The sequence below is a fragment of the Aethina tumida genome, chromosome 1, assembly GCF_024364675.1.
Source record: "Aethina tumida isolate Nest 87 chromosome 1, icAetTumi1.1, whole genome shotgun sequence".
Taxonomy (NCBI): Eukaryota; Metazoa; Arthropoda; class Insecta; order Coleoptera; family Nitidulidae; genus Aethina; species Aethina tumida.
In genome coordinates this window covers 62,823,868-62,848,490 of record NC_065435.1, presented here as the reverse complement: position 1 = coordinate 62,848,490, position 24,623 = coordinate 62,823,868, and the positions used below count along the sequence as shown (strand labels likewise).

The 24,623-nt window shown below is 28.2% G+C and overlaps 1 protein-coding gene across 2 annotated transcripts; it reads right to left on the bottom strand.

Annotated features, from left to right (window-relative positions):
* Positions 1–2,664: 2,664 nt before the first annotated feature.
* LOC109605843 (segmentation protein even-skipped) lies at positions 2,665–23,693 on the bottom strand. 2 transcript variants are annotated; one of them, XM_020022450.2, is made up of 4 exons: positions 23,590–23,693; positions 4,119–4,253; positions 3,715–3,926; positions 2,665–3,367 (listed from the first exon to the last, which is right to left on the bottom strand). In XM_020022450.2, exons 2-4 carry the CDS (start codon positions 4,243–4,245, stop codon positions 2,846–2,848), a joined length of 861 nt encoding a protein of 286 aa, XP_019878009.1. In that variant the 5' UTR covers positions 4,246–4,253; positions 23,590–23,693; the 3' UTR covers positions 2,665–2,845. The 2 variants fall into 2 exon arrangements, with proteins under 2 accessions (XP_019878009.1, XP_019878001.1); XM_020022442.2 differs by having other exon boundaries at positions 4,119–4,793; positions 23,590–23,686.
* Between the last annotated feature and the right edge of the window lie 930 nt (positions 23,694–24,623).

The window sequence follows — 24,623 nt, the reverse complement described above, 5'->3', positions numbered from 1 at the left end:
TTTTAAGTAATTTGGGTGTGTAGAACTCAAATTTACAGCCAAGGTCTATTTCTTTTTATGCCACACACAAAGAACAGATTATTTCCTGGAAAACAAATCATATTAAATAAACCATTAGTTGATCCAAATGACGTTCTACTTCCACCACTGCGTATAAAACTAGGTTTTTCAAAAACTCTGCTTTTAAACATTTCTTAGCAATTTTTCCTAAAATTTCGTATGCTAAAATTGGTCTTCAGATCTAGAAATTATTGAATGGTGATTATTTTTCTGAATTTTTATTGGAGAAAGATTCTGCAGTTTGGCAATCTTTCAAAAGCATCGTAGATAGTTTTCTTAGAAACAAAAAAAGTGATAACTACAGACAAATTGTTACTGAATTATTGAAAAATTATTGTAAATTAGGTGCACAGATATCACTCAAAATGGATTTTTTACATTCACATTTGACTTTTTCCCACAAAACATGGGCGCGATGAGGGATAAGGATTTTGGGACAAAAGTATGCTGGGGGATTATTGCTGGAATCTAATTCGTGAAACTATCTCAGAGAAATACAAACGATATTCAAACACTACCATTCACTTTTGAAATTTCCTTTATTTGTGAACATTGTTTGATTACTCCAGTCCAACACCTTGTATATCAATGTAAATGACTGTGTCCTTCTGAATACGGTAGCATTCTGTTACTGAGGATGTCCATATACTGATATCTAGCTATTATTTCATTAATTTTTCAATACTAAAAAAGTATCCTCAAACCATTACATTTCCAGCACCATATTTAATTGTACCCATTACGTGAAGATAGAACCTTTCGTTCTCTGGACGACTCATCCAAAGAATACCATTTGAATTTTGAATGTTAAATTTGCTTTCCTCAGAAAAGAACACCGTATTCCACTTGGTGATGGTCCAGTTTACATGTTCATGGGCAAATTTACGGAGCCACCCGTCAAATGGCGAAGAACCGTATGTGCAGAAATGTAAGTATCCATCTTAATTTCAACTGATATTCTCAAGGAAAGTTGTACAATTTTTTTGTTATCATTGCTGGCCGTTTTCTATAGAGATATTAAATACAGATTTTCTTTAGTTGTTTTTTGAAATAATTGGCCTGGCAAATCTTACTCATTCTATTATGAACTGCTTTAGATGTTCATCTTCATCTTTTAAATCGTATATATGAATTAAAACAACATATAGAACATTACTAAATTACGATATATTTTTGAACGATTTAAAGATTGTTTCGTGTAAAAATAATTACTTAAATAAAAAAATATTACTTTGCATTTATTTCTCCAATTTAACGCGGTTCTGTATATGTTAGAATTCTAAATTTTTAGAAGAATAGTGGTGGTCTGTAAGTAATTATTATATTAATAATTAGTCAATTTATTATTATATCCTTTAGGAAAATATGTACGAATAAATATATTTATAGAATATTTATTTATTCACAATAAAAATTAAAATAGTGTTTGACTCTTCCTTCCAGGTATCTTACAACCCATACCTACTTGGTTATAATAATATTAAGTTTTATTCCAAATAAAATTTTATTGGTTAACTTTCTTAGAAATATGTTTCGTCACGTTTAAATATTTTATCATATTAAAATAGAGCATCTATTCATCAATTTAATTACTTCATTTTAATTACTGTTCAAATCATCAAAAAATATATATTTTGTTCATATATTAATGTAAAATGATACTTTTAAAACAATATAGATGTAATATAAGAGCTAGTAAGTTACAAAAAGCTGCTTGTCGGAGTGCCAGTATTAAATATTTGTAATTTTTCTCACGATTCTTAATAGTCCCATAGAATAAGTGACAATGAGTTTTGAGTAATAAGAGTAAATTCAAACAAAATAAATATAAATTTCAAATGTTAATAAAGTTGTCCCTAAAAATTCGATAAAGAAAAAATAATAAAAATGTCTAATAATAAATTATTAGATTCAAAATAAATCAAGTTAAAAATTTATGGATTTTTAGTAAAAATTTCATACAATTAAGATTGTATCAAATTAACCTGTACCATAAATAACTTACGAGTTACTTTAATTTAATTAGAATATATTCCTTTTTCATACTTACCTTATTAGTTATATATTAGTGTTTATATTTTTAGGGATGCATATTAAATTAAAACAAGTATAAATTTCAGATGTTTAATTTCATTTCTTAAAACAAAAGTTAAACAAACATCAAATATGTATAAAATACAAACAAAAACTAATACCCAAATCAGAACTTATCATCAAGCTGATCAATTAAAGCTAACTCAGCAAATGTAACAACCTTGGTTTTTAACAATTACAAAATACAAAGATAATAAAATAAATATATAATAACCAATGTTTAGAAAAAAAATCAAAAAGTCAACAAAAATATGTACATGTATACAAATGAAATCAAAGTAAATCAAGTCAAAAAGTCCCATGCAATTTAAAATTTATGGGTACTTTTCATTAAATTTTATAAAAATTAATTTTTTGATCAAAATGGCCTGTGCTATTAATATTTTACAGGCTATTTTAATTACCAATGCCAATATATTACTTACCCCATTTATTTATACTTACCCTGCCGTTGTTAATCACTGGTGCTGTTATATTTTTAGGGACGCATATTGAATTAAAACAAGTATATAAAATTTCAGACCTTTAATTTCACTTCTTAAGACTTACTAAATCGAATATTTACACCAAATATTTACAAAATATAAATAAAAAACTAATACACAAATCAAGACCTATCATAAAACTGATAATTTAAAGCTAACTCAGCAAAACCTAACAACCTCGTTTTGTAACAATATTCAAAAATACTTTACGTTTCGGATTTGTATGGCTTGAACAGTTTCGGTTTCTGCGGGACCTGAGTCGTTTCGGGCGACACCTTCGCGACCGGGATCAGCAAACCTTCGTGCGTAGGAGGACTAAGGCTGATCTCCGAGTGCACGGGGCTGCTGTGCGGCGAAAGTTTCTGATGGTTCTCGAACTTGGGATATTGGGGGAAGTCGAACCCCAAATTCAAGTTCAATCCTTGAGGAAGTGGAGCTGGCTGAGGCACGTTCTGCTGCAGGGGCATCGTAGCTGGATTGATGGGCTGATTCATGTTCAATCCGGGTGCGTGCAGGGGAAGACCGGCTGGCGGTACGAAACCGGAATACGGATGATATCTTGGGTAGTGGTGCGAATACATCGGCGGCGCCGGTGGATAATGCAACGTGGACGCGGCAGCTTGGAGAATGGAGGCTGCGAACGCGGGATCGGTGTAGACTGCTGCATATGGCCAGGCGATTGCCATTCTTTGTCTCTTGTCCTTCATCCTTCTGTTTTGGAACCAGACCTATAACAAAAAATAACATTCATTATACACCAGTGCTAATTTGTTTAACAACTGAATGAATAAAGTTAGTCATCGACCGCCTTGATCTCGAGTACTTAACACATCGTAAAACATATGATGCGAACTTATCTATCCATTAGGCTACCGACTGTTAGCCGAGCTCTAAAAACGATCTTTATTACGGGTCAATTTAGCATCGAGGCGGCGAAGCACTCCAAAACCGCGGCATCATTGATGTTTTAAAAGCTCAATTAGCGTTTTTATTTGACCATTGGAGTGTTAATTACTAGTCAACGGACGCGTTCGATTTGAATATTAAACTCGACAAACAAACAACGAACACATACCTTGATTGTGCTTTCGGGCAAGTTGAGCTGCGTCGCCAGTTCACATCTTCTGGGACGCGAAACGTAATTTTCTTTGTAGAATTCCTTTTCCAGTCTGGCCAGTTGTTCTCTTGTGAACGCAGTCCTGTAACGGCGAATGTTTGGATCGTTGACCGACGACGGGCTAGTTGGGGTGCTAAGTTTGGTATCCGATGACAGAGGACTGGTGCAATCTGAAACAATAAAAATCTAATTAGTACTTGTTTCAAGTGCTAGGTACACTTAAAGACGGGATGAGTTTCGATGGGTCAATTAGTAGAATAGGAAGTAAGGGTCTAGACTTCGTCAAGTGGATGCATGTGTTGTGGGATCGAGGGGGATGTTCCGACGGGCAGGCGTCGCACTTCCTCATCACGATAACTCACCTTTTCTGAATTGCTGCGTGGTGTTGGGAGATTGTGGCGGACTGGGCTGTCCGTGATGGATGTTGTAATGAGGTGGAATCACATCCAACACTACGGGTGAACTTTTCTGTTCTTGTTGGTGGTACATTTTGAATCCTTGGTTATTCATAAAATAAAAAACTTAAAACTGTCACAAAATAATCCTCGACACTGGTCGCACAAAAAAAAGTCAGGTAAACAACAAATACACAACTGCACAGTGATGCTGAATGATGGGCAGTAGAAGGTGATGTGATGCTGGGTTGAACAGGGTGGCTTCGTTTTATATCGGGGTAGGTAGCAAATTCGGCGGAACCAGTGGAGGGGCGGAGCTGTCTACTCTTTCATTGGACTGCGGACTACGAGCATTGATTGGTTCCTCCGCCCATGCGTCGCTGTAGCATCGTGTTTTAGGGGCCACATTCGCGCGAAACAGTCCTTATGGACCGTTATTAGATGTCTGAATGTATTAAGGCGGATGTACGGTCCATTACAGCATCCAGTCTTATTAGACAGGCGCCCTCCACGTCCCCCCGCGCCTCAACGTTCGGGCATTTCGCTCATTTCGTATTGATTATATTTTTATTATTTCATAAAGATGCTTTAGTAACTTAATTTTATGTATCCCGAGTTCGATCGCCCGGCCTGGCTTTATTGCTGTAAGTTAATATTTTACAATGATATATTAATATATTAAATTATTTACGGTACGCAACTAAAAATAAAAGTAAGTTATATTCTTGATGGTATTCTCATGCAAATCATCATATATTTATTGCTTTAAGATCAATTAAATTACGTATTATAAAGTAATCGGATAATATTTAGAATCGACCTGTTAAGCTCATATTACTATTATTATTAATTTGTACATATGTTTACATCCCATTACAATTATTAATTAATTTTAAGTAGGTGCCTACATTAATGTTGACTGTAAAACTACAATGCATAGATGCAATTACCTATAATATTTAAATCTCAAAGATTTCGGCATTTTTCTATGAAAAGCACAATTTATACTAATAACATGTAATGGACATAGATTAAAATATCGATTATAATTATTAGGCAAAGACAATTATGAATCAACGATAACTAACAACAAAAATATATTTTAGAAACGGATGTTATAAATACAATTAAAACTAGATTTTTTCCAGAAAAATTACATATAAAAATAATACAGCAAAACCCTAAACCTTGATTTGTGGTAATAAATAGTCAATGATTTTTTTACCTTTAAAATATTTTGGTTATAAAAATTTGTGGTCAATAAATAAATAATTTTATTGAGGGTTGTAAAAATAGCCTCGTTTTAATATTTTTAAAGTTTGGCCGCAGTTAATTTTGGTTTTATGAAAATTAAACGTTTCTGTGATTTTTTTTTGTAGTAAACGGCTGCGTGTTGTGTTGAGATTATTTGGACTGAGGTTATCTTAAAAATGTTTAGTTTCACGACGTATACTACTGTGTATATTGGCTATAAACTGATTAATTATTTGTAATTAGCATTTCAAATAATAATTTCTCATCTTCACTATAACCCAATAATTAAAAAATCTTCTTAAACATAAGAAAATTAATTCCTAAGTTGATGTTCATTATTTAGTTTTCTTATATTGACTTGATTTGTATTGTTATAACATGGTACTATTTTTTCGCCATTATAGTATTTTTTTTGAGAATATATTTAAAGATACAGATATATAAATTTCTTCCATTATAATTCTAATTAATTAGTTTACTTTATTTTAATTAATAACTAATTGCTATTACAATTATTTTACAATTAAAATCTTTATGAGAACATCAATTATTATTATACTATACATCGTTATTTTTGTCATAAAAATGTAGATATTTTTAATTGTGAATAAGTAATAGGAATAAAATACCTAAATTTCTTAAGTAACACTAATCAATAATTTGTAGTCCTCATGCACGGCATGCCATACATTTATTAAAATCCACTATATATTCAGTATAACTACTTATTCAATTAAAATTATTGTGTCGTTTTATAAACTTTATCATCATTGTCTTTAACGTTTAATAATATGTGTGGCTCCATCTAAAAACTGACTTATTTCCTTTAAAAGAAATTTATATATTTATAAGATTATAGTATATATCAAAAAAATTTTGATTTTTGAATTGGATTATATAAGCAATAATTAAGTATATTATTGTTCATACTGTTTATAAATATAAAACGAAATAGAACAAGGAAACATAACTGCTACATATAAAATAAAAGAAATTGATTCAGTTAACATTAAGAGCTTTTAATTGTTTGTATCAATATTCTTTTCAAATAATGAAGACTGAGTAAAAATTAAATTTATTTTTGCTACGATACTTTTTGTATTTATATAAATTGTAATTAAAAGTAAAAATTATATTTTGTTACCTGATGTGTAAATTCATAATTTGAATAATTTTTCAATTAAAATCATTATATAGCTTATAACTTTATCATTGTCAAATCTTTAACTTTTAAGTTAATCTCATAATTTTTTATAGGCCCCATTGAAAATTCAAATATTTACTATAAAGTGAAATGTGATAGATTTTTGGGGGTTTCAACTTTTGTTGCACATTACATATTTCAATTCCAATTTATTTTTAGTCCGATGAACCTGTTGATAAATATTTCTATATTTAAAGATTATTGTGTATATCAAAAAAGTTACAATAGGTTTATATAAATGACTAATAAATTTCTTATGAATTACTGCATATACTGTTTATAAACGTACTATAATGTTAATTATGAAACAAGAAATTTTGTTACTTATTCTTGTCATTGTCGGTAATTGAGCTTCATAATATTTGCTTTGGGTTCCCAAAGCAATAGTGTTATGAATAGTCACCACAACTTTATCTATGTCAACTGACTTTTAAAAACTCAATCAATATATTTATATTGCATATAATTCATCCATTTCGCCTAAAAATTCCCAGTAAACACAATAAAAACCCTGACTTCCCTATCATGCTCGCAATAAAGTCATAAATGGTCGAGTATTCTCCTTACGGTAGCAATCAGTGTCGAAAATGAGGGCAATAACTTCAAAACTTTTTACTGCGTTACACTTGATTATTATGGTTTGAGCAATATTTATACTCCAGTGACAATGCACCCCCGTCTTTTGTATATGTTTATTTTCGTTCACTGGATTCGTTCTAGTAGCAGTTCTATAGAACAGTCTTTTCGGGACGTTGTTTATGGCCGCCCGGAACTAATTGCTTACCTACAAGAAGTCACAAATGTTGTTCAAATAATTTTGATACACGTTTTGTTTACTTGCCGTATTTGGAGCTACCAGAAGTTACCTGTCACAACTTTATCTTGTATTGTAGAAGCGTTACCGAGTTCGTTGTTTAACAATTTTTAATGTAATGGAAAACTCATGGATACACAGTTATGACAGTACTTCTTATTAAACAACTATTATAATAATTTTGAAAAAATCCGGTCATTTATAATAATTTGCTATCCATAAAAACCTTACAATATGGACATTTATCTAAAATTCGGATTTTTTATTTTCTTCAGACATTGATAAAAGTTGTTTCATTAATTTAGATTATGCCAGATTTCATAGTATTGTTCATTTTCAATAAATTTTATGTAGTCAAAAAATATATGTAATTCATTTATTTATATTGTGAACAAAGTAGTACAACTTGTTTAGCAAATTTTACCCAAAAAATATATAAATATTTATCTTATTAAATACTCATTCTTATTTAATTGATTCTACAGCTATAAAATATAGATTTTTGAATGTTAAAGTTTATTTTGCAATGATAGTAGTAAATTATTGGAATATGTATCAATAATTTTGACCTGGACAAACCAAATTCGAGACATCCTTCAAAGAGGTTTACTAAGAAAAGGGTGAAGTTAAAATAACTTTGTGCAATTTTCGGTCATTCGAAAAGGCTACTATGTCATAAATATTTACTTATTGAGACATAAATTTTAGTGCCTTAAAAGAGTTTGCATAAATTTGCGCAATGGTCAGAGCAACTAATCTGAAATCTTTCAAACTTTCTTTAAATCAATAGGATATAAAAACAATAGTTCATATTTATAACAAATATTATTTTACTCTTTAATTTTTAGAAAATATAAATTTAATAGTATTAAATTTTCTCACTCAACAAAAAATATATACATAAATTAAATAGATAACTTAAAATTAACAAAATTTAAGTATTTTATTTTACAGTATTATTATTAATAAATATAATAACGTTATGGTTGAAGATCAAAATATTGGAAATTTTGACCTGTTGACGGTCTGCTCCAAATATTTGCAATAAAAGTCCAATTTGGACACTTTAAAGGGGTTTACTGAGAAAAGGGTGACGTTAAGATAATTTTGTGCAATTTTCGGTCAATTTAAAAGCCAACGATGTCATAAATATTTCCTTATTGGCACATAAATTTTAGTGCTTTAAAAGAGTTTGCATAAATTTGCGCAATGGTTATTATAAAAATGTTCATAAGGTCAACTAATCTATCTGAAAGCTTCCATTAAATCATTATGATTTATGAAATAATAATTCATATTTATCAAATAAATGACTTCACATTTTAATTTTTAGGAAATATGTTTTTCTAATTTTTAGCAAAGGTTGATAAAATAAGTAGTATTACATTTTATTGTACAACAATAATATATATATACAAATTAACTGTCGTTTTATTGCACCTTAATGCCACTTAATATTAACAAAATTTAAGAATGTTTCAATTTAAATTATAATTAATAATAAATATAATAATTTATGACTGAATATCAAAACTTTCGAAATTTTGACCTGTTGACGGTCTGCTCCAAATATTTGCAATAAAAGTCCAATTTGGACACTTTAAAGGGGTTTACTGAGAAAAGGGTAAGTTAAGATTATTTTGTGCAATTTTCGGTCACTCTAAAAGGTAACGATGTCATAAATATTTACTTATTGGCACATAAATTTTAGTGCTTTAAAAGAGTTTGCATAAATTTGCGCAATGGTCGAATGAATTTGAAAATGTTCAAAAGAGCAACTAATCTGTCTGAAAGCTTCTTCATTCATATTTAAAAAATATTATTTCACTTTTAATTTTTAGGAAATATATTTTTTACTTTTTAACAAAAATTAATACAATAAGTAGTATAAAATTTTATAGTACAACAAAAAATGTATACGCAAATTAACTGTCATTTCTATTAGGTGCATCTTAATAGCAATATTTAAGAATATTTTAATTAAAATATTATTAATAACAAATATAATAAGGTTATGATTGAAAATAAAAATTTCGGAAATTTTGACCTGGTGAAGGTCTGCTCCAAATATTTGCAATAAAAATCAACAATTTGAGACATTTTAAAGGGGTTTACTTAGAAAAGGGTAAGTCATAGATAGAAAAAGATGTCATAAATATTTACTTATTGTTACATAAATTACAGTGCCTTAAAAGAGTTTGCATAAATTTGCGTAATACTTATTTTGAAAATGTTCAAAAGAACAAATAATCTATCTGAAAGCTTCCTTAAAATGATGAGAATATATAAAATGATAATTCACACTTACACAAATATTATCTTCCTTTTAACTTTTTAGGAAATATAGTGGAACTTCGATAACTCGAAACATGATTTGCCAGAAAAAAAATTATCAAGAGTTCGAGTTATCAAATAAAAGTTACACATAATTTTCACCCTGAACTGAACCAATTTACTTCGAGTTATCGAAAATTCGAGTTATCGAAGTTCGCCTTATAGAAATTCGACTGTAAATTTTTGTATTTATTAATAAAACAAAATGTATAGTCGTACAAGAAAAAAATGTTTCAGGATATTTTAAATTAAATTATTATTAGTAATAAATATAATAATGTTACGATTAAAAATCTAAATTTTTGTTATTTTGACCTGTTGACGGCCTGCTCCAAATATTTGCAATAAAATTCGACAATTTGAGACACTTTAAAGGGGTTTACCGAGAAAAGGGTGAAGTTAAGATAATTTTGTGCAATTTTCGGTTACTCGAAAAGTCAACGATGTCATAAATATGTTTTTATTGGCACATTTTAGTGCTTTAAAAGAGCATAAATTTGTGCAATGGTCAATGGACAATATTTAAAAGAACAATTAATCAATCTAAAAACTACCTTTAAAACATCAGAATATATAAAAAATAATTCACATTCACACATATATTAAGTCTTTAATTTTTAGCAAATATATTTTCAATATTTGAGCATAGATTAATATAATAAGTTACCACTTATTTTAATTTTAATGTTCAACAAATATTATATACACAAATTAACCGTGGTTTTTATTATATAACTTAACATTATCAAAATTTTAATTTAAATTATTTTTATACATAAATATAAAAATATTATAATTGAAAATCTAAATTTCTATAATTTTGACCTGGTTGGCGGTCTGCTCCAAATATTTGCAATAAATGTCAGAATTTTAAGACACTTCAAAGGGGTTTACTCAGAAAAGGGAGACTATTGGAATAATCTTGTGCAATTTTCGGTCACTTCGGAACGAAATCATAAATATTATTTTATTAGTTCATAACTTTTACCTCTCTAAAAGAGTTTGGAGTTATTTTCACTGACAATATTTTACATAAGAGCAATTTTAGAACAACTAAATGAAAATAGGTAAATTCTTGGTCCTTCTCTTGAACCTATGCAATTTTTAATATGAAAGACCAAATAAAAATTCTTCTTTCTATATTCTAAATAAACGTGTACATCAAAATATGGACAAAATAGAAAACAAAACAATACAAATTATCACACCTTCAAAAACGAATACTTTCTCATACTAGAATATATGGTTGAATTTTACCAATTTATTATATTATTATTTGAGTACCCACCAAAATAGTTTTATTATTATTTAACAAAAAAAGATGTTAAACTCTATTTTTTATATTAGTAATTTGTATTTTATATATATTTTCGAAAAAGAACGACACTCACTCCCGACAGAATAATTTTAAATGTTTTGTTACAAATATTCTATAGAAATTATCACTTGTTCGATAAACCACACAAAGAACTCATGTATAATACGAACAGAAAACATAAAACGTCAGCATAAACAACACAAAAAATACTAAGGTATATTGATGAAGTTTCACTTTCGAAACTGACCATTCAAACACCTCCATAACCCAAAGGGTCAAAATGGATAACGGTTGTCGTGCAATTTTTTATTACAGCTTTTTACTTCAAGCCTTTCCTAACTCTTTCCTAGGGAGTATAGAGGCACAAAAATAACGGTTGTAACGCAGTTTTTTTTATTACATGCAATTATACTATAAACAAAATTTCAGCGAAAGTGCCCGCCTAACTCTTCTAACAGGAATTTTAAGCCTTTCCAACCCTTTTAATGACTACCCTATTGCAATTTTTTTAGGTATAATATAACAATAAATTTAAATCATTTTACAATAACCGTTATATTAATACACACTACATTTGTGTTGATTCAGAAATTAAAATATAAATAATGCAAGTAGATACTTAACGTGTTATCTATATTTAAAATTATTTGGAAAGTATTTCTTATGTAATGATAAATGCAGTTATATATACATATACATATACATATATATATATATATATATATATATATATATATATATATATATATATATATATATATATATATGATTACTAAATTAATATCATTAAAGTATTAAATCTTAAATAAATTTTCCTAGAAATATTCAAACCAAACCAAGTACAATTCCAGATTTCCCCTTCAACTCTTTTTCGCAGTTCAATAAAAAAAGGGTTCGTGCATTTTTTATTGCAAGGTATCCGGCAAATAAATTTTTATAATATTAAGCCTTTGGCAACTCTTTTCTGCGACCATAAATTTACAGTACTAACGGTTGTTATGCAGTTTTTTTACTATCTGCAATCATGTTATAAACAGAGTTTCAGCGAAAGTGTAATTTAACCCTTGCGCCGGACATTTTAAGCCTTTCCAACTCTTTACGGCCACCAATAAAGCCAAAAAGTAACTGTTCCATTGCAATTTTTTTATGTGGCGGAAACAACATAACTGTAAACTGACTATTGGTGGAGTCGCCCAGTAAATTCGATTTAAATGTTTTGTTACAATTTAGAAAGTCAAAAATATTTACGGCGAAAAAGACAAGCTACAAACTGTCGTATTTGAATGTTGAATCTTTTATGTTAATGGTAGCTTATAACTTTATGCAATTTCATTGGAATAACAAAGATAAATGTTATTTGGTTCATAATTTTAAAAAAGGTTGTATTTATTATGCAATGAAAATTTTGCATGTTAACCCTTTGAGAGGTTACTAAAGTCACAACTTTGAGCTCTTATATAAAATATATTAATATAAGACACAATAACGTATTAATAACACTCTGAAGTATGCTATTTTGATCAATTAAAAAGTTTGTTTATTGAAAATTATGTTAAGTGCAAGGTTATGTATTATTAAATAATATAAAGTTTAAAAATTAATATATATATATATATATATATATATATATATATATATATATATATATATATATATACAGTAATTATTTTATTATTTTTTCTAAATTAGACACAAAAGAAAAAATCTTTTTATATGTTTAAAGAAGTCAATACAATATTATAATTAACTACGGCAGGGTTTGCACGGGTATTTGTCGAAAAAGTTTCGCATAATTATAACGTAAATTAACTAAACGAGAGAGATAGAACAGTAAAAATATTATAATTGATTATAATTTTAAGCTTTTGGCAACTTTTTTCTGCGACCATAAATTTACAGTACTAACGGTTGTTATGTAGTTTTTTTATTATCTGCAATCATGTTATAAACAGAGTTTCAGCGAAAGTGTAATCTAACCCTTGCACTGGACTTTTTAAGCCTTTCCAACTCTTTACGGCCACCAATAAAGCCAAAAAGTAACTGTTCCATTGCAATTTTTTTGTGGCGGCAACAACATAACTGTAAACTGACTATTGGTGGAGTCGCCCAGTAAATTCGATTTAAATGTTTTGTTACAATTTAGAAAGACAAGCTACAAACTGTCGTATAAGAATGTTGAATCTTTTATGTATCTTTAGAGCAGAAGTTATTAACATAATTTTATGCAATTTCATTGGAATAACAAAGATAAATATTATTTGGTTCATAATTTTAAAAGAGGTATTTATTCTGCAATGAAAATTTTGCATGTTAACCCTTTGCGAGGTTACTAAAGTCACAACTTTGAGCACTTTTATAAAATATATTAATATAAGACATAATAACGTATTAATAACGCTGTGAAGTATGCCATTTTTATCAATTAGAAAGTTTGTTTATTGGAAGTTATCTTAAGTGCAAGGTTATGTATTATTGTATTGTAAATAATCTAAAGTTCAAAAATTATATACAGTAATTATTTTATTATTTTTTATAAATTCGACACAAAAAGATGAAGAAAAAATGTTTTTATATTTTTAAAAAAGTCCATACAATGTGCATTTATATTATAATAAACTACGATAGTGTTTGCACGCGTATTTGTCAAAAATAGTTCAAATAATTATAACGTAAATTAACTCTAAACGAGAGAAATAGAGCAGTAAGAATATTATAATTAATTATAATATTAAGCCTTTGTCAACTTTTTTCTGTGGCCATAAATTTACAGTACTAACGGTTGTTATGCAGTTTTTTTATTATCTGCAATCATGTTGTAAACTGAGAGTCAGCGAAAGTGTAATTTAACCCTTGCACTGAACTTTTTAAGCCTTTCCAACTCTTTACGGCCACCAATAAAGCCAAAAAGTAACTGTTCCATTGCAATTTTTTTGTGGCGGCAACAACATAACTGTAAACTGACTATTGGTGGAGTCGCCCAGCAAATTCGATTCAAATGTTTTGTTAAAATTTAGAGAGTCAAAATATTAACGGCAAGGAAGCTATCGTATTTGAGTGTTGAATCTTTTATGTATCTTTAGTGCAGAAGTTATTAAGAGAGGGTAGCTATAACTTTGTGCAATTTGATTGGAATGATAAAGATAAATGTTATTTTATTGGTTCATAATTTCAAAAAAGATTGTATTTATTGTGCAATGGCAATTTTGCACGTGAATCCCAGTTAGAAATTTTTGTTTACTGTTTATTGAAAGTTGAGTGGAAGGCGATGTATCATTGTATTGTAAATAAACTAAATTTTAAAATTAAAATATAGACGGTCATTATTTTATTATTTTTAAAGAAAAAAATGTTTATATGGGTTTAAAAAAGTCAGCACAGTATGCATTTATTTATAATTATTCAGTAGTGTTTACACGGCTATTTACCGAAAAAATTTTCTGATAATTATGATGTAAATTAACTCTGAATGAAAGAGATAGAACTATTAGAATATTATAATTAATCATACAAGGCTTTTCTGCGACCATAAATTTACAATACTTACGGTTGTTATGCATTTTCTTATTATCTGCAATAATGTTATAAATAGAGTTTCAGCGAACGTGTAATTTAACCCTTGCGTCAGACTTCTTAACCCTTTCTTTACGGCTACTAATAAAGCCAAATAGTTTCATTGCAATTTTTTTATCTGGCGAAATCAAAATAATTATGTACTGAGTATATCTGAGTATCGATCTAAATATTTTGTTAAAATTTGGGTCAAAAGTATTTTCGACGAGGAACACACATTTAGTGCAGAATATGTTAAAAAAGGGTGGCTATAATTTTCTGCAATTTCATTGGAATGACAAAGATCAATGTTATTTTATTGGTTCATAATTTTAAAAGAGGTTGTATTTATGATGCAATGATAATTTTGCATGTGAATCCCTTACGGGGTTATGTTAAGTGCAAGACTATGTATGTATTGTACTTGATTGCATATACAATTATTTTATTAACTTTTATGAAATTCGACACACACAGATAAAGAAAAAACTTTATTATATGTTTTTAAAGAAGTCAATGCAATGTGCGTTTATTTTATAATTAATTACAGTAGTGTAGCACGGGTATTTGTCGTAAATTGTTTAGATAATTCTGCCCAGTCATAAATTAACTTCAGATGAGACGGGTAGAGCAATTAGCAATTGCAAAATCTATTATTTTCCTCTTGTGCACTATATTTTATCAAAGTGACTCTAATTCAGTAAGTCCAAGTAGTGGTAGATCAAGAAAATCTGCTGCGGTTCAACACCGATATTTGCTATTGATAGCCAATAGGAACACTTTAGCGTCTTCCTCGCAACTGGCTGATCAACTAGAAAATGTTTCAGGAACTCGTATTGCTCCAGTTAATGCAAGGAGATGTTTGATAAATGCAGATTTGTGTTCACAATGACTAGTGCGACATTGCATAGGATACATAACCATAAGCACAACGATTGGAATGGTCAAGGTCTTACGTTCACAGAAAAATGAAAATATGTACTTTTTACAAATAAATGTAGAATTCAAACTATAATTTCGTCGATATACTCCAAAAAAAATTGAATAACCTCATAGGAGGTACTCAGAGGAGGTATCAAGCAGTTGTCAATGTCTATGGAGGACATACAATGTAAAGTCATCATCATCATCATTATTATAGCGACTTTTTAAAACGTTAAATATTTTAGACTTTATTTAATGTGAACTGATAAAATAATATTAATTTACTATTGTTGTTTTATACAGTATTATAAAAACTATTATATTCTTAGTCTATAATATACATATAATATATCCTTTTTATTTTATAATTTTGACCCATCTTCGTGGCTTAGACTCGACCATTTTCTCAAATCTATATTTCTTTAAGCTTCTTAAATTGTTCTAACGAGTTCATTTAAATTTGTATGCCAAATTTGGTTAAAAACGTGTTCCCTCATATTTTCTATAGGATTGTTTTGGTCTTATAACTAATACGACACAATTAATTATGTTTGGGACCATTTTCTTCAATATATGGGTTCAAAGGAGGCCTACGCTAGGATAATTAAAGCATCCCAACAGCATAATTGAACCGCCATCATGTTTCACTGTGTGTATAACAAACTTGTGTAATTTTATTTCTTTAGGATGTTTAACATAACCAGAACCATCATTTTTTTCTGAATTAAATTTAGACTCGTCACTAAAAACTTCCCAATCCCATTGTTTTGTGGTGCAGTGAATGTGGTCCTAAGGAAGTCAAAATTGGACTTTCACATTATAAACCTTTTTGTAAGTCTAGAATCAGACGAATCCACATCCACTGACCATCTTCTCACAGTTCAAGTACTAGTTTCAACAAATTCCATTTCCTCCAGGTTGGCTTTAATTTCAGTTGACGATAAGATTGGACTAATTTTTAACACAGTTTTTTTTCGTAACTACCACTTGGCCAGTTCCTCTTAATTGTTTAATTATACGGAAATGATAGACTTATTGTTGCCATCTCTTCTTGTTTTTCTCTGTCTTGGTAACACTGAATTATATTTTTTCTTATAGTTTCACTTCAACCAAAGTATAATAATTATAAGAAGTAAAAAACCGCTAGTAAATAATCTCTGTAAATTCAAAGAAAACAATGAAATACCATGCAATAAAAATAACTAAAATTTTGTCCATTGAAAAATAAAAAAAATTCGTTATTCTTAAAGAATAAAATAAGATTGACCTGTGGCATAGCAGATACAACTTTAACAGAAAAAACAATAAACATTACTACTGGCATCCAAGTAGTGCACCTGATATTTTTATTACATTTTAATAAGTTACTATAATTGTGGTGGCTGTATATAAATTTGATGAAAAATAAGAATTGGTAATTTAATTTAGATTTATTTGTTTATGTTAAGTCAGCATATTTTTACTAAATAAATACTTTTTTTTCACATGAAATAAAAATTCTAAAAGATAAAGGATTAAAAAGTCAATGACAACGAGATTTTTACATACTTTTTTCAATGTCTGTAAATTTATACCATATTATATAATACTATATTCATACTATATTCAATAATACATTTTTTAATAAATTCTTCTGTAGATGAAGATTTTTCTCTTTCAAATTCTTAACCATTTACCTGGTTTCACACACTTATACAAAAGGGTCACAATCGGAAGGGTTTACCAGGAAGAGATGCGGTAATTTTGTGCAATATTTCGTAAAGTAATAAATAAACTCTATTAGTTTATTAGTTTACAATATAGTTGGCGATTTAGAAAATGTTAAATCATTTTACGCAATAAAATACACCCCATTAAAGAATGATTTTTATTATTGCTTATTACCAGTATTTAAAGTTAGGATTTCAAATAGTTTTGCAGAAATGTTACTAACTAAATTACAACGCATATGTTTAGCAATGACTCACAGGTCCATTAATGTGTGTTTGCACAAAGTCATTTATTCAAATAATTATTTAAACAATGAATCCATTGTTCCTTTCTAAAAATCTCCAAATACCAGTTATTAGTAACCTATAATTAAAAATCCAGTCTCGTATTTAGAAAATTTAATAATGAAATAAATTAAATGTCACTATAATCTAAGGAAAGTTGCCGGTGGAGGTTGTAGCAGTGTGAGACGGTGCGTTATCGACCGCAATTCTGGCATAACCACCATTTAGTATCTAGCCAGTCTTTGGGAGCCATGAAAAGCCTATTAACGATCTTCCACCGCCGCCTGTAGCCGTACACGTTCTGCAGCTTACCGCAATTTCGTCCTGCTGTCAGCAGAATGCGGGTGTACATCCACCCCATCTCCTAATCCCTCCTACCTATCCACTCTTTTATTAAAATTACACATCATATTTCAATTAATTATTTTCATTATTTTCACACCAGTTTATTAAATTGTAAATATTTTAATTACTTAAGTTTCTACAGTCTTATTCAAAATAAAGGATAAGAAATATTTTGTTGTATGGCACCTTCTTTTTTAAAATATACTTCTAACGTCAATCCTAACTGCCCTTTTATCAAGTATAAATAAATATTTTAAATTTGCGGCTAGTGTTTTATATAAATTTCATTTCATAAATATAAAAGTTAAATTCTATGAACCTTTCTTAAAGATGTTTCTCAACTTACTTGTTCAGGTGATTTAAATGGTAGTTAAATTTATTAAAAAGTTTATATATGATATTTAATCTATGTAGGTACTAATTATTTATTCTTAACCTTTGTCCACGATCTAACAATTAGACATTGATAAAATTACTCAAATTTATATTTGAAAATGTGAATGAAAATATGTATAAAAAATATCGGAGTTTCCTTTAAAAAATACATATTTTTTTAAATAGCTGTTGGCCACAGCACTATTTAGTATCTCCTTAGTAAACTTTTGATTTTGACGGTCAGTTTCAAAGGCAATGCTATAAGACATTTATGACTTCGGCATATATTTTTATATTTTTACAAGTGGTGTTTATATTTTTATTATTCTTTACAACACAAATTATTGTCGATTATCGCCAGTTAATATGAGTCAGGTATGAAAGGCAGAAAAACTAAAACTGATTTTAAAATATTTACTTTAATATTATAATAACATGAAAAATATCAAATTATTGGATATTTTATACGTACAGTGATCGTGACCACAGCTCTAATTAATTGCAATTAATTTATTTCATATGTTATTTAAAATAATTATACATAATTCATTCTTAAACAAAATAATGTACAATGGGGCATCACAGAAATAGCACATATTTAAAATATTTATTACAAAAGTTGTATATAATTCTTCAATTTATCTAAATTTGGTGGTTTTTGATGGTTTACCGTGTTTCAAAATTTTTGTTATGTATCTAGGGTCCAAACTTTTACTTGAAGACGACGAACGTATTGTTTTCCATCTAATCCTATTCATTTAGTCGACGCCTGATTGTTCTTCTAGACACACTAATATTGTATTACTCAATTAATTCATTTTTTTATTTGCCTAAAAGACAAGATTCTTCCAATTTGTCCGTCTATAAAAGGAGTTTTTTTGTTTGCTGGGTCGTTTTCTTATTGTATTTTCATATGAATTTTTTAGCAATGCTAGATCCTTGGATACCACTGTAATACATACTGTATATATTTTTATTATTGCAAAAAATAAAATAAATTTTTCTATTGTTTTATATAATTTTTTGTCAAACTTCAAGAGGTCAAATGAAATTGGTTGGAAATAGATTCAAGTGTGAAAATTACATGTAACTTCAATGATGTTTTGAATTGAAATTCGAACAAAATATTTGGCCTTAAATTTGACAAGTCGAAATTTTGAGAGGAATTCCAACCCGTTTTCTGCGAATTTCAGACACTGCATTTAAGTGATAATTTACTCTACTAATATTTTTTTGAAAGGCAACAAAAAAATTAACATTCAATTTTATATTAGTCACACAAATGACACCATTTTATTTTAAGATGTATGGCAATAATCAAGTGTCTTAAATACAGCTTTATTGGTAAATTATAAAAAAAAAATAATTTTTCTAATAAGTCAATGATGTTAGGCCACCTAGTGTCATCTTTGACACCTAAAAATATTTCAGGGCCATTTTTATTAGTGCTATTTTTGTTCTACACATATTTGATTTGTAGTTTCTCAAAAAAACAAAAATATTTTAAATAAATGGATTTTATTTATATACAAAATATAATCTATAGTAAAATATACTTTATAATTACTTACTATACATTGATCAGTGAAAATTTATGCTAGAATAATGAATATCTGACATAAAATAACTGTGAATTTAACATCAAAATTTAGTATTAAATATATTTTTTATATTTATATTACTTTATTACAACAATTAAATCTCCTTATACAAATTTAGTAAAAGATAAACTCACCAAAGATTGGTTAATTCCTTATTTGATTAAGTAAAAATAAAAGTTATTAACAATTAAAGATTGACTAATTGAAAAAACTACATTAAACATTATTTCAAAATTATAAAACATTCAAGTTCATGTCAACAATTTTAAAAACAAAATTGATATAATTAAGACTTTTACATTTAGCAACTTAAAATAAAATGAATAACTAGAAAACAATTTATTAACTCTAGATATTTTATGCAGAATTTTATGTAATTAAAAATATAAAAATACACGAATTATAATTCATTTTAATATTTTATAATAATATATTAATTATTATCCATTAAAAAGTATTGCTAAAAGTATTTAATAATCATCAAAATTATGTTAAAACAGCACAAATTACTAAAAAGTTTATCATATTTTATCAGATCAATTATGAATATACAAATTCATGGGCATATGTTATGAATGGTCCAAGTGAAAATAATGTGTGGGGGATAAAATTCAATTTATGCAAATTAACTTTTAGCAGTATATTAAAATGAGTCTCACCCCTTATTCAATTTAAATTGGTTGGTGGCGCCCTTGTAAACACTCGATGATAAATCGATTGTGACAGTGCTACAACTTCAACACCTCGGTTGCCGGTGCAGCATCAGGTGCGATTTAATTCTGCCGGATTATCGTGTCACGGGCCCCTTTTTTATCACACCCCGTTATAGATTTTATGATGCATCACTGCGACATATGCCAACGATGCATGTTGGAAATGAGATGGTGTTGGTGTTCTTAATTTTTTTATTTTTGTTTTTTTTTTTTCTAAAGAATATTTATAACGTCGTTCCAGGCGACATAAAGCAGTTTTAACTGAATTATTAAAGAACTCGCGAGCCTTGTAAAGTGTCAATTCCGGGTAATATAAAAATTATTACGGCGATCAGAAAGTTTATTGTGTGTCCGACGATTGCAAATTAAACTTTAACTGTGGAATAAATAAGAAGTTCCGGTCGTACGTGGTCAAGCGCGTCGAAAGACAATCTGTTTTAAGCAAGGGACAATATTTTCGAGCGACGACGACAGTTTTACAACTTCGGCCAGGCCATAATGCCCGACAAAGTGAATCCGAACAGTGATAAACACTGCGACAAAATTGGACGATCCGCGTCAAAACACGTCAATTGCTGCCGGACGTAATTTGCCACAGATGAAGATTCATTACGCCGTCGAATTACAGGACGAGCGAAATTCACAATAAAATTTTCTATTAGTCACTAATGAAGTTTTAAATAATAGACGTTACAGAAATTTAAATATTAGAAATTTTCAATGAATTTATTAAATAATACATATTTAGTTGTGTGAAGTTGTGTGAATAAACATAATTATATGCATTTCCTAAACTTTTAGTTTATTAATTAACATGCCACATTTGATGCAAATACATAGTACATTTCTAGAAGTATTTTTTCTACTCAAATACTTATTTAATTATACAAGCCGGGTACAAATGAGATATTTTGATTCTAGTAACTTAAAATGCTAGAAGTAATTTTTTTCCAGTTATAATTTTTCAGTCAAATGTTCATTTTCCCATTTACTCGACATTAAGTAGAGTATATTTTTTTATTTTGCAGTATTTAATAACTTCAGTGTATAGTAAATCATTAAAGTAATTAGATTTATAATTAATTGAAAGCATTACTTAGTTATTTATTACAAACCTACATAATCGATATGGACAAGGTGTTTCTAAAATAGGTGGTCAAAATTTGGAAAGAATTACAGTAATAAAAAAAGTCTAAATTATTTTCTTTCTCCTGAAAAAAATACAGCGACTCAAATTTAAAATTCAAAAATTATTCAATCGTGTTTAAATTTGGTATGTATTATCCTAAAACACATACCTACAACTCAATGTAATAAATTTTATTCATAATAATTCAGTAGTGTAGATTTTGAGGGTTTCCCCTCTTTTTCTAGCCCTATTTTTTACGCCACTGAATACTTTTTAAAACTATTAAATTTTTCATTTACTTTGCACAATTTAGAAGATTTAGATTATCATAGACATTATTAATATATATCACTTTTAACATTTTAAAAAATTATAGTTAATATTAAATCTTAAATAATGAAAAAAAAAATATATTTAGATTTTCTTTATCGTTGGATGTGTTCTAACTGTTCCCAAATTTTGCCCACCTTGTATTACTGAGCTCTTTATTATTTTGGTTCAAGGTTTTTTTTCAAATATGAATTTAATTAATCTTTGAAAACCAATTTTTTTAAAAGATTTATGCAATTATTATATGATTAAAGATAATATGAAAGTTTAATAATTTAATGAAAAAAAAAAAATTATTTAGATCTTTTTTATTGTTGGACGTGTTCTAACTGTTTGTCCACCTATTTTAAAAACACCTTGTATTATTCTTCTTTCAAATGTTAATAGAAATTTGATTAATCCTTCAAAACTAATTTTTTCTATGATTTATTCTATTATTATATGGTTATAGTTAATAAGAGGATTTAATTAAAAAATAAAGTAAAAATAAATAAAAAATAAATAAATTATTTATATATATATATATATATATATATATATATATATATATATATTTGTACGATAAATAATCCCATGAAAGTATTTGTACTAGAGGGATGATAGGCGCCCTCTAGTAGCATATTGATCAATTAAAGTGTTTTCGAGGTGTCTATAACATGAGTCTCAGGGTATATATTTAATGCTCTAAAAGATGGCACATCGTCACATTTTAGACAAATACTTCAGTACTTTTAATCAAATATAATACTACTACTAATACTAATAATACTTCTACTATAAGATTCTAATACAAGAAGTGTTTATTTCTAGTTAGTCAAAATATTATACAATTTGAATCTCCGGGGGTACATATTTAAATTAGCTAAAAAATGGCACATATCATATTTCAGATAAATGTGCTAAAAGTATACATTTTATTTAACAAATAATATTGGAATAGTCTAATACTAGATGAAATACTTGTTTCTCATCAGTCAAAATGCTAGAAAAGTGATTTTTTTTAATTATAAGTTTTTAATGAAAATTAAGTTTTTTCTACATTTCATATATGGAGTTAAACATTTTTTTTATATTCAATTTAATTATGTTAATACATATTGACAATAACAAAGCACAAAATTAAGTGTAAATAATAAACACCCTGTATAGAATTTGAGAGTATTAATCCTTATAACTTCTTATAAAATGGTTCTTGGTTGACGTGTATGCCAAAAAATTAACTTTCAGACTCAATATTGGTGGTTTTAGAGACATTTTAGTTACAGCATCAGTCAATGCTTAATTTTTAGAAAAAAGTTAATAACTATTGAGCTATATCATGTCTTACACCTAATATAGTTATAACAAATCGGTGGTAACGGACATTGCTAAGGTCAGGAGTAGCAGCATTGTTATCGCATTCTAAAAGCGTTGAGGGTTAGCCCAGCTCTACCCAAAACTGTTTACTGTGGCACAAAAAAGAATAAATTAAATCAAATTAAATTACAATAAAATGATACCATAAACCATAAAGCCCTCAACACGAAACCCGAATCCACACAATCAAATACCCACCTGCAGTACCAGTAACAGAGTAAAAACCACAAAGTTTCCCAAAGCAGAATAAATCCTTTAGGATACCACGGCAATCACGATGACACACTTTCTCCTATACCGGAGGAATTTTTCAAAAATCTTTATCACGTACACTGGGTTGCCTATACGGAACAGTCATGTTATATAGCAGGGGTGGCCGACCTGCGGCCGCGAGCCACATGCGGCTCTTTGAAGGATTATTTATACATATTTTGTACTTTTATTTATATGTTTCAGTAAATATAATTTCTGTAAAAAAATTTAATACCTTTTTTGCATACAGTTTAAATACGTATTTAATTGCGGCTCGCGCAACATTTCAAATTTTGAAAAATGGCTCGGACAATCAAAGAGCGTGGCGATTAAATGTTGAATTTAAAAATGCAAAAACAGGGTTTCATCGAAAAAAAAACGTCCGGCGTAAACGGACATAAAATTTTGTTTAAAATAAACAAGAAAAGTAATTCAATTCATGATATAATTGCTGGAATATATATTGGAATAGGATTTTTCAGTTTTTCGAAAAGGAAATTATTAATTTTTTATTTTTTTTAACAAATAAAACTGCCATACATCCTATGTTTAATGCAAAAAGTCTTCTTACAGGCAAGCTTTTCTTCTATTCTTTATTTTTATAATTAGAACAAATTTTAGAAACTTTTTTGTTTTTATAATGTTTATTTACAACGTAAATGCACGAGTTTTCCTTTTAACATTTTAGAGCAACTTAGGTACAGTGAATACTAAAAACATACTATACTAGTTACGTAACATACGTAATGTTTTAAGTCGTACAAATATATATGGTAAGATCCATTACTTTTAGACGAAAGTGTGTGACAATTTTCGAAATGTCGATGCCATAGTTGAAATTACTTCTCTGAAGATTTGAAGCAAATGGAAGTTCCAAAAAAAAGTTATAGCCATCTAAAAATAACGATTTTTGAAAAATCGGTAGACTTTGAATGGCTCCATAATAACGAAATCGGGACAGATATCAACAGAATACACCT